Source organism: Symsagittifera roscoffensis, chromosome 1, assembly GCF_963678635.1.
Source record: "Symsagittifera roscoffensis chromosome 1, txSymRosc1.1, whole genome shotgun sequence".
Taxonomy (NCBI): Eukaryota; Metazoa; Xenacoelomorpha; order Acoela; family Convolutidae; genus Symsagittifera; species Symsagittifera roscoffensis.
In genome coordinates, this window is record NC_087062.1 from 41,729,603 (window position 1) to 41,747,271 (window position 17,669).

Consider the following 17,669-nt stretch of genomic DNA (forward strand, 5'->3'; position numbering starts at 1 on the left):
CAAGCCAGTTTAACCGAAAATTGGGGTTAAGCATCAAATGGATAAAAAAATTCATATTCCAGTTTTGAAAGACAAAAAGTAAGCAATTTTCTCCTGCCGAAATCACGACTGAAGTAGTTTTTACGCGCTCCTTAGTCACATTTAGACGTTCTTTAGTATTCGATAAAACTTGTCCAATAAGGGACTTTCACCATTTCACTGAGTCATAAGGAACTTTATCACTTTTGAGTTGATTCGTCTCAGCTCATTCGGAGATACGATTTCGCTCCTTCGCATAGTCATAACTAAGAAATGCCAAAAATTAAACTTCGTAGATATATAGATGTGGCTACTTCGAAGCGAGGGTTTCTTCAAATAACTGAGTTAGCTGGGCGGATGACGAAAAAAGACAATTAAATAGGTAGTTACCTATTTCTACCTATTTAATTAAATTTAAATATAGTCACACCTTTACAATGTACTTCTGGTTTTTAATTTTCTTGATCAAAACACAGAAAAATTATCATCTTAAATTTACTGCACTAATAAGAGCTGACTTGTTGTTTTGTCTTTCAAATCCTGTACGTCGACTTGCCTTTTCCTGCCTGATTGTTAGCTGGCTTTAAAAAATCATCTGATAGTAACCATTCATTTCGCTACTGGAAAAAGCACTAGTTTGCTTCAGCATTTGCATATCTTGATGTGCTCAAGAAAAAATTTCCTGAAGTTTTCCGTGGCTGTTACAGGTGTTCATTGATGGTGGGTTCACCGTCTCTCGCACACCTAAGCCTTGATACCTGAATTGTATTATTGCATGTTTCTGTTACACCATTTCTCAGACACGCCACTGTCTGCTATCGTGAACTATAGTTTTTATTTGTTGATGACATGTTGTTAATCCAGAAATAGATTTTTTCACGCTGTAATGTTGTAACGACACATATTTCTGACTGAGTAACAAATAATATTTGTTGTTAACAAGTTGCCAATTGTTTCGACTTTCGTAACGAAATAATTGTGCTCGGGGTGGGTTTTTCAGACAAATTTTTATTTTTTAAGTAGCTATTTTTTAAGAAGTTTTTAAAAATCATTCAAAATAAATTGTTGTCCTGAGCTTAAATTTGAAAAGATACTCACCTGTGATCATTTTTCGTGAAGTTATGGAGGTTTAAAGATTGCCACTTGGTTAATTCGGGACAAGTAACGCGCATTATATTTCGCGCTATTAACGCTTAACAGGATATAAAATGGTTGAAGGAAGCTTATTTGCCATAAGTAATTTGTAACTACTAGGAGCGAAACTTATCTTTTTGTACTTTATATGGCGTGTCGGGCTGATGATTTTCACAAAAAAAAACTCAAATTAGAAAAAAAAATCATTTCATTTTAATACAATGAACTTTTTCATGTTATTACTGCTCCATAGACCTAAGGGCAGACGGAACGTTCGGGGTTTCATTCTGATACGAGCAGCCTGTTAACAATTTGGAGCTAGTAGTTATCTTAAATTACGGTTCGTGCATGAGCTTCGGTCGCTTTTGGCTATTCTTGCAGTTGAATGGTTGGTTTGACTTCCTTATCTGGATTCTACTCTTTTCAATCGCTCCACACTCAGTTAATGCGCTCGCTGTTAGTTTTCATTCCTTATATAGTATAGTGACAATATCACGTAGCTGGGTAAGTAGCATAGAATGCTCCGAACATACTGATTGTAGAACATCGAAAATAACTTTTTAATCTAAATTTCCTGTCAATTGACTTTTAGAAAGCGGAGTTTTTCATGCTGCTATTTTGTAACAACAATGCTGCTGACTCTGTAACAATTAGTAATTGTGGTCAGCAAATTGCTATTTAATAATTTGGAGTTAGTGGTTATCCAGAAGTATCGTTTTTTTTTCCCCATGAGCTTCGGTCGCTTTTGGTTATTCTTGCAGAGAGGAATGGTTGTTTTGACTTTCCTATATGTATTCTACTCTTTTCAATCGTTCCACACTCAGTTAATCCTCTCGCTGCTAGTTTTTATCATTCATATAGTAAAACGACAATACCCAGTTGCTGGGCAAGTAGCACAGAATGTTCCGAACATAATGATTGTAGAGAAAAATCGAAAAACAACTTTCTAATCTTATCTCCCCGCTAAAACGATTGGTAAAAACAGCTGAAATCAAATAATAAAAACAGCAAAAATGTAGGCGATCATTATTTACGCAAAATGTCTAATTTAGGCTGAAAGTCAAAAAAAATTACTCACAGGTTTTTCTCAACACCAAGACCTTTGAAATGGTACCACACTAGAGGCCAGCTAAAGCTGGAAAAACCAGTCTGATAATTTGTTGTACTGATTCCGAAGGACAAGGGTAATTTCACAAACTGGGCTTCACCCAAAACTTTAGTTGGTACTCTTAAAAAATAACAAAGAGTGAATTTTTTTGAACTCGATTTGGCAGGATAACCTTCGAGAAAATCAAGAAATTAAAAAAGGTCAAAAAATCAAAAAACGAATTTTCAGAGTCTTAAGTTTTTTGCAAAAAAATAAGCTTGATAATTTGTGCAGCGGAGCTTCTCACAGCCCGTTCTACTCATTGAAACCAAAACCTCAGATTTGGGAGGGTAGCTTTCGAGAAAAGTTTAAAATGTTCAAAAAACAGTCAAAAAATCGAAAATTTGACTTTTACGAGGGTCATAAATTTTTGTGTCAAAAAATTTGGGCGAAACAGTTTGCGCAGGTGAGGTCCACATAAGACTTCCTTTAGATTGAAATTAACATCTCGCATTTGGGAGGGTAGTTTTCGAGAAACGTCAAAAATTTTCAAAAACGGTCAAAAATCGAAAATAATGATTTTTTAAGGACCCTAATTCTTTTGTAGACAAGTGTGGGCGAAGCCGCTAATGCAGGGGTGCTTCACACAACCTGTTCTATCCATTTAAACCAAAATCTCAGATTTGAGAGGGTAGTTTTCGGAAAAACGTTAAGAAATATGGGTTAAAATAGGGATTATGCAGGCACACAGAGGAGTGGGCGCACTTCCCATTGGTACCACTTTTTTGAAAATCGGTAGAGTAGTTTTAAGAAAAAATAAATTTTTGAAACATAACCAACTAACAGTTGGAAAAGACTAATGAACGTAAGGAAAGTAAAAAAAAAACTGACTGTTTTTTCAAGAGCCTTCAACTTTTGAATTTCGAAGAAAAAATAGATGGCCTTAATGCTCTTTGAATTTGTAGAACAATTTATGAACACTTTTTTGCTAAAATGAACTTACTGTGTGATTAATTTCCATTTTCGAAATCAGGATTCGATCACGTTTTTTGTGATCTTTAGACTTTTGCTGTTCGATAGTGGAGTTTGCCTTCCTTTTAACAATGGAAACGAACTGAACTTAAAAAGAAATCACAAGTCAAACCGCGAAAAATCGAAACTGAGCCTGAACAAATTTTAGACTTTTTCCTGAAAAAAAAAACAAAAAAAATCAGCAAGACCTATAAAAGAGTAGTCACTACGTTCATTACTCTTAAAAAAGTGAAAAATTTTTCCAAAGCGTCTCAAAAAAACCCGATCCCATACATGTTCATAATACCTGTTTTTATCAAACAGGAATTTCACTCCTTTGGGTTTCCTTTGATTAAGTCAAATTAAGGAAGAAAAGAACATCCTACACCATAGCTCCTTCCTAATAAAATGGTTGAGCTCAAGTTGAATATCAGGAATCATAACGTTTGCTAATCGCTGTTGTAATAATATAGTAAAAATAAAAATCATGTTAACTCCTTTTCTTCATGGGACATTGTCAAATTTAGTTTATTTTAAGTCATTGTTCCGACCGTTTGAAAAATGCGGAGGAACTTTGTATTCGTGAGAAACTTTGTAATCGGGTGTGTTTCAGTTTTTTCTTTTTCTCAACGCAAAATCAGCAACCACAAATAATCATCGGAGAGAGTTGAGTGATACATCACATAAGAGCCCGTTCGGTCGTTATTAGAACAAAAATTTCCCAGTGACGAGAAAAATCAGTTTGAAGTTTTTGATTTTTCGTCTTAATTCGAGCGAATGAAAAGAGCAAGCGAGCAGGCTTGCAATACCCTATTTTAATGGCTAAAATAAAGCTTACAACAGCTTAATTTAAAAGCCGTAAAAACTTAGTTTTACTTAAGTAAAGTTTTTTTTTGTGTTTTGGCGCGTTTTTGATATCAAAACTTTGAAAATTCTAATAAATGCAGAAAAAAATCGACTTTTTTATTTAAAAAAAAAAATTTCTAGACATTTTTCTATAAAAACTGTTTTTTGCAATTAGCTTTTTTACTATGACTTTTGAATGTGCCTAATCTCTATTTTCTCGTTCAGCTCCTTTTATTCTTGTATTTTTTAAAGATTATGGTCGAAACATTCTGGGCTACTTGCACAGTAACCGGCTATTCTTGTTAAACACAAGGATCTTTCTGGCGAAATTTTAAAATCATACCCAATATCAGTTAAAGGTTGTTCTGTGAAGTTCAAACTGGTGGCTCGCTTATAGCACAGGAAAACCGATTGACCACGAAGCGCGCTAGTATTCAAGTCAGCTGGGAACCCACTCGGCGATACTCTTATACACTCCCATCCTTCAGGAACAGTCTCTCCTTGGGTTGGGAAAATTACTAAAACAGATGCGCAGCTAGAAAAAACCTTCGTTGGTGCAACTTACATCAGCTTTTTCAATTTTATTTGCAAAAAAAATCCAAAACCTGGAAATACGGGTTAAAATTAATTTCACTTTTTGAAACGGCTCAGCACTGATAAAAAAAATCAACATGTTACGTTAGTTACAACGACTATAATAAATCAGGGCTGCTAAGGCAAAGCCATGTACATTTGGTAAGCACCGTACACGCTATAGCAATGATTGGATATTTGACAGGAATCTGACGACTGCTTTCTGTTTCCTCGCTCTCCGTGAACGATTCCGGAAGCCCAATTTCCATGAAATAGTCTGCCACATTATTGTTCGGCTCCCCAAAATTGTCCTTATCAGATTGATGACCGCTCATTGAACTACATTTCTAAAAACATTTGTTGAAAAACTTTCATTATATCTTGGTCAGTTAGGGGTTTCTTTCAGGTTGGTTTGTCATATAGCAGAGTAACATATAACATATGCTTTTCACTTAGCTTATTCAAAAAGAGGTCAATTTAAAAAAGGGCCCTGTCCCTTGAAACAATACACAAGCTACTACATAGGGTCATACAAGCATTATACACAGAGGCGAAGCGGAGATTCGCATCACTTGTGAGATCACAAAAAAGCATTGCAAGCTGGCAGACAGGAAAGAAAAAGAGAGTCAAGTCCAAGGACATGTAACATTCGTCTACTGCAGTCACACATGAGGCTTAAGAAAAATAGGCCCTATAACCATTGGCTCAAGAGTCAGGGACACTATCTCTTGTGTTTTTGTACCTCAAATCAGTCGGAGCCAATTCGGTTCGCTTGTGACATGAGACTACGACCCGTTACAGCTTAAAGGCTACTACTAAAATATCCCCCCACTCTAGAATTAATAACGTCCCCATACTCAGGTCTCTAGATACCCAAAATACATGAACGCCGTTAAAAACCGGGTTGGAACAATCCGTTAAGTTACTTTTTATTAGACAGTGGAACTTTGATCCATTTCAGATGGATCAACCTAAAACTCGCCTTACCTCAACATAACAATTATAAAACACACTCTAGGAATTTAAATTTGTACTCACATAGTAGCACGCTCAAGAAGTGGGAAATAATCCAGTCGGTAGTTAACTCAAGAATTAAATAACGTAACTAAATGAGTCTAATGTTTTATAGTTTTGACAAATGAGAACGAGTTTATACTCTAGACAATATTTTTCTTGTGAACCATTAGGACACTCAAGCTGTCCACCTTTCCACCGAAGGTTCACTCTAGTCCAGTTCCGAATAATACTCCAGTCGCTATAATCCAATTCGAGGGAATGCTCTCGTCTCTGTCACAGATGGGACAGCTCTACTCTCGATTATTATAGTGATGGAAATTGCGAATAGCAATTTCCTACTGCTTTTTCTTACGACTTTCCCGCGCGTGTGTCTCAATTGTTCTGAAATTGTTCTGATTTCTTTTTCTGATTTTCAGTTCTCGCGAGAAAATCGTGCATGACAGGTTCCATTCGAAATTTTGAAAAATTAAATTTCACTCCAAAATCAAGTGTTTTTTGCTCCTCTCAAGGTCAAACTTCCAAATATGACCGACTGGCACATACTCCCCGGACTCGAGATCGATGTCCTCATCGCGTGCTGTCTTCTGCCAGTGAGTCCCAGAAAACCGAGTGTTACTCAAGATACAGTGCCAGTGGTCATTTACAGAAGTTTGCAGCAGATTTAAGCTTATCTACACCCCAAAATTCACAGCCATTTAAAATTTTCACACTATTGCTAAACAGCAACCAAAATCTGCATACACCTGCACCCTTGAATTTTCGCTTTTCAAGCCAATCATTTTAAAATCTCTTTTGTCCTATTCAATCAGGAAATTGTCATGCAGCATTTCGATTTATATAATAAATATAGTATATTAGTAACAATATTTGCTTTGTTAAAATTTCTTTTTCGTGAATCCAAGTTTCACTCGGATCCACGCTCAAGCCCCCCTTCCCTCTCAAGACTCAAGATCCATCCGATTTGCCCATTCATCTCGTACTCTTCGCCTTGGAGGTACTGCATCCTGAAGTGCTAGATGCGGCAAACTGTCTCAACAGTTCCTCTTCATCATCGGAACTAATCACAATCTCCTCCCAAGCCTTCAGCTGTTCATAGGCTCGCATCCATTCTCTCTGCTCCTGCAACCTCTTTGCTTGGTTGGGTAGTGCCTTCACCCTAGCTTCTCGGTTCAAGCAAAAGGAGTTGTGCAGGCTCAAGCTCACGTTCTTCGCCAGGTCTTCCTCTAGTATCGACTCCCTCGCTTTGGTATTGTCTCTAGACATCTTACCCACTCTTTTCCATCCTGTCGTGATCGCATTACGATGGGTTAGCAGGGGTCTCTTGAAAGCTTCCGGCCCAATTTCGGCCTGGAACTGTCGATACTCTTTTTGATGTTTTCTCATGTGATCTTTTGTTGTCATGTACAACCAAGACGTCAGTGTCGCCCGAAACCATGGAAAGTACCTCAAGCGACTCCATACGTGCCTGACTTCCGTCGGTATGGCGAATACTTTGCACGCAGTCTCAAACAACTCGAGTCTCCTGCTGTAGTCTATCGCGTATATTGACTCAGCCGTTGGCGTCGTCGCCTCCCGATACTTCGTTATATTCTCTTCTATCCATCTCAGAGCTAACATCGTACTCACTACTAAGAGCGTCACCTTCTGCCGGTGATCCGGTAGTCCGATCGACCGAATCTCTTCCACATCCCACACCAGGCAAAGGTTCTTGTGATCTGGATACCACACCGTTTGTGCCAAACAGTGGCATGGGCATTCCCCATGAGAGATCTCAATGCTCCTGAGATTACGCTCCCCTGAGGCTTCCAAGAGAGGCTCAAGCTCCATCATTTTCTCGTGCATCGTGTCGTTATCCTCCAGGTTCGGAGTACTTCCCACAGGTTTCCCGATCACGTTTTGTCTCTCGTGATCGCTTGTGTTTTCTCTTTCCAACTTCAGAAGATCTTCTCCCCAGATTTCGCTTAAGTCATCTCCCAATTCTTTTGGTACTGTCCCTTTGATTTTTCTCAACAACTTGTGCGAGTGATGCGACATCCGAGCCAACCTCACGCACTTGGGCACTGAGAAGGCCTTGTCCACCAGTATTCTCTGGCCGGACGCTTCCACCATCGCCATGTGTAGCGGGTAGTGACTTCCGCACAAGTTGGCCATCATTGACCCTATCAGCGATTTCGCGTTCAATGGCAAGCCATAAGTTTCGCTCATGGGAAATCCCATTTCCGCCTCAAGACCAACCTTCCAGCTCCGGATGTGTTTTTGAGTCACCTGCAACACCCCGGGCCATGATTCTACGCTCAACGCCGTCACTAAATGATGTTCAGACTCCAGTCTCTCCAGTGCCTGCAGACCACACATTCTCGAGAAGAATCCGAGAGCTGTCGCTATATTCACCGTGGTTCTCGCGTAACATTCCGCTATTATTTGCACTTCACTTTTCTCCCTTTCTGTGATGTCTTCGAACCAAGTGACCAGGTCTTCTTTTTGAAACGACAGTATTCTGACGCATGACCGTCCATCGCAGATGTGCTCTCCGTTCCCACACGTCGAATCCAGACAGCTACCCGGCTCCAATTTCTTTGCTGACCCGGGGTCGCTCGTCCTTTCGCTTGGCTCTTGCATCTGGGGCGTGATTAGCTTATGTAGCACACTCAACTTCGCCAGATCTTCATCTTCCGTTGGTGCTAACCTCACTCGCTCGGTGGTTTCCTCGATTAGACTCGCATGGGGATGTGGACACCAGGAGGGTCTTAGTAGCTTCCATATCACTCCCAAGTTCGTGGTTAACAAGCCATTTCCACCGCCCATGCTCACTTCAACTCTCTTGTTTGAGCGCGGTATGCTTATCACCTCTGGTGTTTTCTCAAGAATCAGGCCCAGGCTCGGCCCCTCTTTTTCCACCGCGTCTATTTCCATTATTCTTTCTGTCCAAAACTTCAGTAGCTCCGCTACCTCATGGTTTCTGTGGGCTCCTCCAGCTTCCGAGTCTAAGAAGGGATTGTAGGCTATTCCCATCACTCCAGACACATATTGGTATTCCCCCTTCTCACTGAGTCTCGAGTACTGTTCTGACGAGGCCAGGTTACGGTGAACATCATGTTCTTCCTCGAACTTCTTATTAGAGAACCTCCGTACCTCGTCCAGCTTTCGATGGTTCTCTAAGGATAGTCTGGAACCATCTTCTTTCTCTATTCCTGTACTCTGATATACGTTCAAGATGATCGTTGAGACTCTTCTCTCCATGGTTTTACTTCCACTTGCTCTCTGGTGGCATGCCAGGATGGTGCTATCAGACATCATTGACATTATCCATCTCAAGAAACATGTGGCATCTTTTCTTCTAGCCAGGCTCAAGCCTGAATTGTCCCTGGCCACGTGTTGCATCAGTGCCTGATACACCTCTAGCTTCTTGCTTCCCAACTTCAGCCTGTCATACGAGGTCAATGTCTCCAACTCTATTCCCACCAGACTCCAGGTGAACATTAATTGTCCCGCAGTTCTAACGAAGGGATTCGCCATTAGTGGCGGTGCTGATGAGGATGTTCTCATCGCCTCTTCAAAATGATCCTTCAACAAACTCTGCCAGGACCTCTTCAGATGACTTGCCATCTCTATCTTATTAACCTCGGCTTTTTGCTGGGTGGCCCAATTGCGTCGCCTGCGAGCTATTCCACTGTCCAACTTCTTCAAGCAGTCCTCCATTTCCTTCAATGTTTCGAGGGCCACCCACCACGTCCGGGAAGTGTTCCTCGTCTTGTTCCTCTCCAATGGATCACTCGTCACTTGTTTGCCCATGTCCTGATGTGCCTTCGAGATCCATTCTTTGCCGATCTCCTTTTCCCCTACCTGTCCGTTCGTTGAACCTCTCTTCACGTTTACCTTCTGAGGCTTGAAGTCTTCTTCTGACGTCGAACTGGCGGAAACCTCTATTTCCTTTTCTACTTCAACTGGTTTCCTGAGCTCCGAGCTGTTCTTGTATGCCGCCCTCTTGCATCGAGCCAAAACGATGGGCGCCGTCTCTCTCAAGTTTCCTTCCGAAACAGCATCCACTGAAGGACTACCCCATCCTTCCACTTCTCTCTTCCTCTTGCGAGTCTTCACATCTCTGCTCGAGGGTGTTGTGGCTATCATCATTGATTCGACCTCTCCATCCACTCCTTCCAACTCTTGCCTCCCCCCTGCTCGAGCCTTAAGGATATTAGTACTTTTAATCATATTACTAGTCCCAACCTTATCCCTTTTTATATCATCAACCATTTTATCCACAGTTTTTTGTTTCAGAGTAGAGCTGTCCTCACATTTCTCTTTTCTAGTCTTCGATCGTGCGTTCCTCAGCTCCACTAGCTTGTTCAGCAGCTCTTTTCTTGCTTTCTCATCCAGGCCCGTTCCTATCAGGAGCGGTTCCCCGAATCTCACTACTGCGTCCCACAGTTCCTTCTTGAACTTGTCCAGCGTCGTCTCGCTGCCCACTTCTTGATTGAATTCTTCCAAGAACTCCTGCCAAGCATCGTCCTTCAGTGATCCCAGGAATATGTCCCTGTTCCCTTCGAAAGTGTTCTTTTCCCTTTCCTCCGAGCTCAAGAGTATCATCCCCATATTGAAGGTCTCACTTGCCAATGGCAATTCCAGATCCTTCCGGGGAGACGGAATCAGGGGTGGTGTGGCAGTATCTGCCCAATTCTCCTCGCTCAAGTCTTTCAACAGCTCTTGAGTGGTGAGCTCCTCCCCTGATGGCCCTGGTTCAGGCGTATTCCCCACTTCCATGTCTTCACCGGCTTCACTGAGAGTTTCATCCATACTCTCCTCTTCTGACTCATGTCTCCTTCTCTCGAGAATTTTCTTAAATCGGTCCTCGACGGGTCCGCTCCTCTTGTCTCCAGGTGTGTCCACGGACAGTGGTGATGGTGTCGTGGAATCCAGCTTTTTGTATTCCGTCAGTGCTACATGCAGTTGACCTGCTGCATCTAGTTCTGTTCCTTCCTGTCTTATTTCCACCTGTTCCAAGCCATAGGGCGCCTTATATTTTCTCGTGGCAAATTTCATGTCGTCCACCAGTGCGACGTGCCCCTCCATCACGATCATCCTGCCATCATCCCATATGGGTAACATGTTCTCAAGTCCCTCCTTCTCAAGAGTTCTCAAGACCTTCCGCACCTCATACCCTGGGGGCTGCGAACCTCTACTCTTTTTCGCTTGCGTCGTCCACGAATTTACCTTCATCTCGCTGGTATGGAAGTAGACCGCCGCCGTGTAGCCAATGAACAGGGGGTCCCAGCCATCAGTGAAATCCTTCTGCATTTCCTCCGTCGTCATCCTCGCCATTATGGAGGGAACTACCAAGGGACTATTCATTCCTAAGGTCATCCTCCTGACTATTGGGAACTCAGGCATGGTGGCCGGGAGGATTTCTTTCTCCATTATGGTCTCCAGCTCCCTCTTCACCAGTGCGAAGCATTCCTTCCAGGCAGGAATTCTCAAGATTTCTCGTCCGTCCGCCGTCAATGGGTTCAAGTTCCAGAATTTGGGATACATTTCAATGGGACCCTCTCGCTTGCCTCCCATTCTACATTGCATTTGCCCCCTGAAGTTGTACACTATCAGCTCGGCATCTTTCACCTTTCCAAAGAGTATCGTGTTGCTCATTCGCCCTCTGAGCACCTCCTGCTGACACCAATTTAACGCCGTCCCATCCAGTATACTGATAAGGCTCAAGTGCGTTACAGAGTGACGATACGTTGTCACCAGGGGATCTGGGAACGCGTACGTCACTGCTGGACCATAAATGCAGGTCACCACCTCCTCTAGGCCCCGGATTATCCCCATTGGGTCCGACCTCATTGCCAGGCATAGGTCCGTCAGCAGAGGCATCCCTCTGTTCGTCTTCTTCCATTCTTCTCTCGAAGTTGGATTCTCATCTTCACCCGTCATGTGCCGATTTTGCATCATGAGGTATTGCACTAGCAACGTCTTCAATCCTGCTGCACACTTGTAGGAGCTGGTTTCAATGCTCGTGTGGACTCTCCCCATAGACAGAGGCTCTCCATATTCCATTAATCGATGAAACGACACCAATTCCCCATGGGTCAAGAGCACTAGTGCCAGGTACCCATCAACTCGAAGTGTCTCCACTCCCCGACTAAACATGTATGCTGGACCCATGTTGAACAAGTATCTGGGGTAGACCAAATACAGGGCCAAGAGCAGGCTGATGGGCATGCCCAGTATCTCCTGCACGAAGGCTCCAAAGATAGTCGCCGTGGTACCGAATACTCCTGCCAAGAATTCCTTCTCCCAGCAAGGACTCAAGAACTTGAGAATCTCGTAATCCCTCCGAGTCTTCAATTCGCCTTTGGCGTGCTCTCTCCAGAACCCTGCGATCGTCACTTCATTGGCGGCCGAGACAAATCTAGCCACCGTCATGTCTCTTACTTCGGCCAGCTCCAGTTGCTTCTCTAGGAAACTCCAGACTTGCTTCACGAGGAGTGGTGCTTCCTCCCTTGTCTTATTCGTGGCGTTCTCCAGCCTTGGTGTCAAAAATGGCCACCAGCCATTCTCTTGAGTCAAACGATATTTCAACGATCCTAATTGCTTTTCCGTCTCGGCCACATTTCTTCTCTCGTTACTGGGACCTCTAGACTTGCTGGTGGAGTTCGTGATCTTCACATCCATACTCCGAAACCACAGGCTGGCCGTTAATTTGCTTATCGCCAGGTGATCGTCCCCGATGACTGGGCTGAACTTGAGCTGCCTGGCAAAGTTCGATATCTCTAGCAAGAGCACCTCGTCTAATACGATCAGGATGTCGGCTTGTCCATAAAAGCCCCTCAGTGCATGAGATATATCCGCCCATGCCGCCGCCAATTCTGACTTGCGAAGCCTCAGGTTCGATGGCTCCAACTCCCGATTGGGGGCTGCCATTAGAATCCGCCATTCACTCCCTTCTGCTATCAGGATCAAGACCGCGTACACGAACTGTAGGGCGGGTGGCATATTCGCGTATCCAGGGGATGTGGTAAACACCACCTTCGTCTTGGACCCGAATCTCGAGACAACATTCTCTTGCACTTCATTCATCGCCGCAAACAACGCTTGAATGGCTTCCCATATCTTCCTCGATGTCGGAATTTCATCGCCCTTTAGTTGCTCAAGAAGTCCCATCGCGTGCAGGTGATCATTCATCCCTGCAAACAACAGCAGCTCAGGTTCGCAGGGCATCTCCGACTTTATTGCCACTACCAGAGTTAACATCTGATTCAATTCAGCTCCTGGCAGAGAGTATATCAAAGTCTCCGGCCAGAACAACTTGGGAGACGTTCCTTCGAAGTCTGATCCCGCCACAATGACTACTCTCGCAGCAGCTGGGTCTGCTCTATCATACACTGCCAGGGTTTTGGCCAGCTGGGTACTCCCACAGGGCTTCCCGTACCTGGGGTCTTCCGCCAATTTCGAGCCTTCGTAAGCGGCATCTGGCAATCCCGTTCCTCCCGGATTGAGTAGCTTGTCTACCACCTTCAACTGTGCCGGGGTTGCCAACCTGATTCTGGCGATGCTAGTTCGGTGCTTGGGAGGTTCTGCTATAAGTCCCGGACTCCCCAGCAGCTTGAGAGGTCTGTAATTAATGGGTCCCATGATCGTTTTTGTGGGAATTCCCGTCAGGTCTGTGGTCTCCATCAACTTCGCTCTCGAGAAGTGCGCCTCATGAGCTTTCAACCAGTCCACGCAATGATGCCTATTCAAGTCCTCGTGTGATACTCGTTCGATCCCCAGGGTTTCCGCCAATTCTTGCCTGCATTCCAAACTCTCTAGATCCAGTTCTTTCACCTTCTCGGGATATCTCAAGCGAGCGGTCTCCATAGACTTATTTTCCCGTTTGCTCTCTGCCACTACCACTGAGGATATCGCCGAGCTTGGAGGTGTTGATGACGTCACCTCCTCAGACTCCATTGGCGTGGCACTCTGCAATCTGGTCTGGCTGCTCCTTGAACTGTCTCTAGTGTCAACTCTCGGTCCCAAGCGACCAGCCAAGGCCCTCGAGGCAAGGAATGGTGGGTTGGGAGGTGGTCCTAAAGTGAATTGGGCTGTCTCCAGCAGGTCCGCCTCTAGCGTGTTTGTGTGTTCCTGGAAGACGTCGTTCAGCCACTCCGCTCCCCTTGGCCTATCGAAATGGATTCCATCTTTTGAGGTGTCTTCAGGGAATCCCTTTTTCTCCATACGTTCTGCTATGTCCAACAGCCTGAGAGGAAGCACACTCTTTCGGTGTATGTCTCGGATCACCTTGTTCAGGCTCCGCACCTTCTGGTTCATCTCTAGGGCGTGCTGATCAAACATCATGTTGTAGGGGACCGTGCATACCGTCAGCAGGATGGGGTCCATCTGGATCCTCAGTTCCTCAAGAAGGCAGCTCATCTTGTCGCACAACCTCGTTACTTTCCTCGCTTCTCCCCTTGACACGTCGTTGGTCCCAACCATCAGGGTCACTGTGTAAACTTTGGTCATCCCTAGCATGTCCAGGGTTGCCAACATCTGTGGCGTGGCAGCTCCAGCGAAACTCAAGACTCCTGTCTGCCAATGTGACCGTATCTGGGTCAACACCCGCACCAGGCTATCCCCTATAATTAGGTGAACTGCACCCTCTGGCACACGAGGTGGCGCTAGATACTCCACCCAGGCTGCGTCATGGAAGCAGTCCCTCCTGGCTCCCTGTTCCGCACTCCAGTCCAGCCGATTGTGCCTGTGGTAGTTCCCTTCTGTATTCTTCTTATAGCTTGCGATCACGACATTCCTGACCGGCTGTTCCCTCCAAGTTGGGGGAAGCTCTGGCCTTGTCGATCTTTCACGACTCTGCTGCTGCAATTTCTCGCCTAGCTCCTTCAGGCGCGATGAGGCGCCGCTCACCTGACTGCCACTCGAGGTCGAGGTTGGGGTATATCCTGGTAACACCACATCCATCAGAGGACGTACAGGTTGTGTCTCTAGGTTGCGCAAGGAAGGCGTCACGTCATTCGGTATCCAGACCTCCAACCCTTCACTCATGTGTTCTCTGGCCTCGCGGTCAAGGTTGAACCGTCCTCTAGCCCTGGGAGCTTCATCCACCTCCATGCGCGACTCTGGCCTCGAGCTGGTCACCACTCGTTCGTTTGACCTGGCTCCCTTCTGTGCGTCAAGCTCGCGTTGTCGCTGTTCTATCCTTTCCAACTCCGACTTCAGTTGATCACGATTCGCGACGTTCTCCCGCACCCTTAGCTCCTGCTGATGTTCAGCCCTTAGCATCTCAAGTAATTTCAACGTCTGATCTCGCTCGTCGACTGCCTGGTCTCTCTCCAGCTGAAGCTTCTCCCTGTCCAGCTTCGCCTGATCCCGATCGAGGTTCGCTTTATTCCTTTCCTTCAGCGCCTTCTCGAGCTCTTTCTTTAGAACCCCCAGATCCGGATATGCCTCGGTCGTCTGTTGCGCTCGCGACATCGACGGCACCTTACTCGAGCTCTGGCCTGTGGATCTTGCTGTTGGTCTCGTCGGTAGCGGGAACTCTCCTGCGCCGTGTTCGGTGTTGTTACTCAGGCCAGGATTTCTTGCCAAGTCAAAGCCCCTTACTCCTCCATCCGCCTTCCAAGATAACCATCTGGTCTGTTCTCGATTTGATATGCCCTCGGTGGTGTAGCCGACCATCAAGACAGCCTCCGTCGCAGACTCCCTGCACTCACCCTGGTCCTCCAACTGGAGGATCGCATTCAGCATCACCGCCATTCTCTCGTCTATCTGGGTGTAGTCCAGGTCCCTCAAGCGTCTGTACAGCTCGTCAAGAGTGGGCTTCTTCAGAGCCGCGGGCACGGAGTTCCAGAATCGGTCTGCCATTCTTTGTAACTTCGGGATGTATATAGGTAGATGTTAACCAGCTCAAGAATTACCTTACCAACTCAAGTATTACCCAATTCAAGAATTCTCTAGAAATGTTCTCTTGCAAGTACTTGCTGTAGATTCGGATTATCGCGTGTTCAATCAAGATTCTCTCTTTCTGTTTCTCGCTTGAGTGTAGTTGGATTTTCAACTTTGTTTTTCAAACTCGATCTGAAAACAGAAAGCTCATTAAAACTTAGCATGTCACGTTCCTAACCTAGAGACCCCCCTTCTACCCATATGGTTAAAATCTTATCATTCTCATATCACTTAAAGCAATTCGATTGGATTTCCCTTAAGAACATGCAGATTCATTTTATGTTTTAGCACCATCAATTCTTTCTTTTAAAATTCAATTGTCATGCCAATCACATCTTAAGATCCCTTTACCTGCGCCGCACCCCAGTACCTAACTCAAGACTCCTCCCTCACACCCGACCTGATACCTCCATGTACCCGACTCAGGCGATGCTCAAGTAGTACTTCTTGTGAAGATGCACCATTATCTCTGTTTCTGCAAAGACCACATGTAGGATCGCATACAATTCCCTCGAGCTCAGTTTGCCCCTGTTTGGGTCGTACACCGGCATCGAGACCTCCACTATTCCTCTTTCAATCATGAAGTCACGTAGTCTTGTCAGTGCCAATATCACGTGTTCGGGATCAATTGTGTTTCTGTCGTTGACTCTCGTTACTAGGAAGCAGAGGTATTTGCCCGGGACTTGTGCCACTGACGGTGGAAGCGCTGCTATGCCTCCCAGTCCTGGCCTCTGTCTGAACAGAAACTCTACGTTCTGGTACTCTCTTTTGAAGTCAGCCTCCAATCTTGATTTGAAACTCATGTCCGCCGTGATGCAGATCGCGCTGGTCCTGTTTGACAGGATGAAGTCGCTATCCGTTATCATGATGTTCTCTGAGTATTCATTGGGTATTTCGAATTTTGTTTTGAAATTCCTTCCTATGGTAGGCTCTGGTTCTTCTTCCTCCAGTTCCAATCCGCTTGTTTCCCTCACTTCCTTGAGCTTCTTTATCATCAAATTTTCGGTGTGGGTAAGTCCTACCCCCACTCCCCGGACAAAAATATTTATCGACGTCCCCGTCGATGTAGTCGGGTCTGAATTGTCCTTAGGGATGTCCAGTGGCCTGTCTGTTGCTGTCCATCCGAAAAGAGGGTCCTCTGTCTTCATGTAATTTGCTGCTGATACATCGATTTGCTGAATGCTTTGTCCTTCGCGGCTCTCGTCTTTGACATCACGCATCCACTCTAGAATCCTCAAGTTCGTGTTCTCCCTCCTTTCTATTTCACTCTGCTCGAGATCCGTCTCCAATTCTGGCGTCGAGTAATCATCCTGCGGATAATGTCCACCATCGTCAATGACCTGCCATTCCTCTTCGGCTTCCAGTTCGCCTGCGCTTAGTAGTTCATCGCCCAACTTGTCTGGCTGTATCTTATCGATCAGGAAGTCATCCCCGTACCTATTGTACCTCATACCTGTTCGTTTACGATTGCCAGTCCTGGTTTCCGGTGGTGTTGGTCGATCCGGCTCCATCCACTTCGGTACCTCGTTTTGCTCTGGGTCGTTCCAGTCTTCTTCTACAAATGAACCTGCATCCGACTCCACTTCTATCTTTTCGTTGTCGTCCAAACTCAAGTTCTCATTACCATCATTTTTCTCTCTAGTGCCTTTCTCATTCACTTCGCACGCTGGTTCCACCACCAGGTACTCAAGACCTTCCATGTCTTTTGGTAGGCACCAGTCCTCCGGGGACGGGACGTGAGGCTTCAGATTTTCGTAATGTGCTGCTCGCCCTGTACTCAAGCGATAGAACCGTCCTTGTTGATGTACTTCCGTAATCATGAACGGTCCTCTCCATTTCTTGAGTAGTTTCTTTGTTCCCTTGGGCGGTATGACATTTTGGAAGACCCACACGTATTGGCCCACTTCGTATGGCTTTGCTCTTAGTATCTTTTCGTCATATTTCTTGCGTTGCCTCATTTGCGCTTGCGCCGTGTTTCTCCGACATAGCTCGTTTAGCTCTTGTTGTCTTTTGATCGCTTCCTTCACGTATGCTTGAGGTGACGTCCTCTTCC

The 17,669-nt window shown here is 45.0% G+C and overlaps 2 protein-coding genes across 2 annotated transcripts in view; both read right to left on the reverse strand.

Moving 5' to 3' along the window:
• The window catches only part of LOC134844621 (huntingtin-interacting protein 1-like), a 477,037-nt gene that overhangs the window by 77,214 nt on the left and 382,154 nt on the right, over positions 1-17,669 (reverse strand). The window lies entirely within an intron of this gene.
• The window catches only part of LOC134857315 (DENN domain-containing protein 4C-like), a 139,097-nt gene that overhangs the window by 25,767 nt on the left and 95,661 nt on the right, over positions 1-17,669 (reverse strand). The window contains exons 2-3 of the mRNA XM_063873711.1: positions 4,845-5,019; positions 4,440-4,614 (exon numbers count right to left, since the gene is read on the reverse strand). Coding sequence (XP_063729781.1) covers positions 4,440-4,614; positions 4,845-5,004 — 335 coding nt within the window. The 5' untranslated portion in view covers positions 5,005-5,019. The remainder of the gene's footprint in view (positions 1-4,439; positions 4,615-4,844; positions 5,020-17,669) is intronic.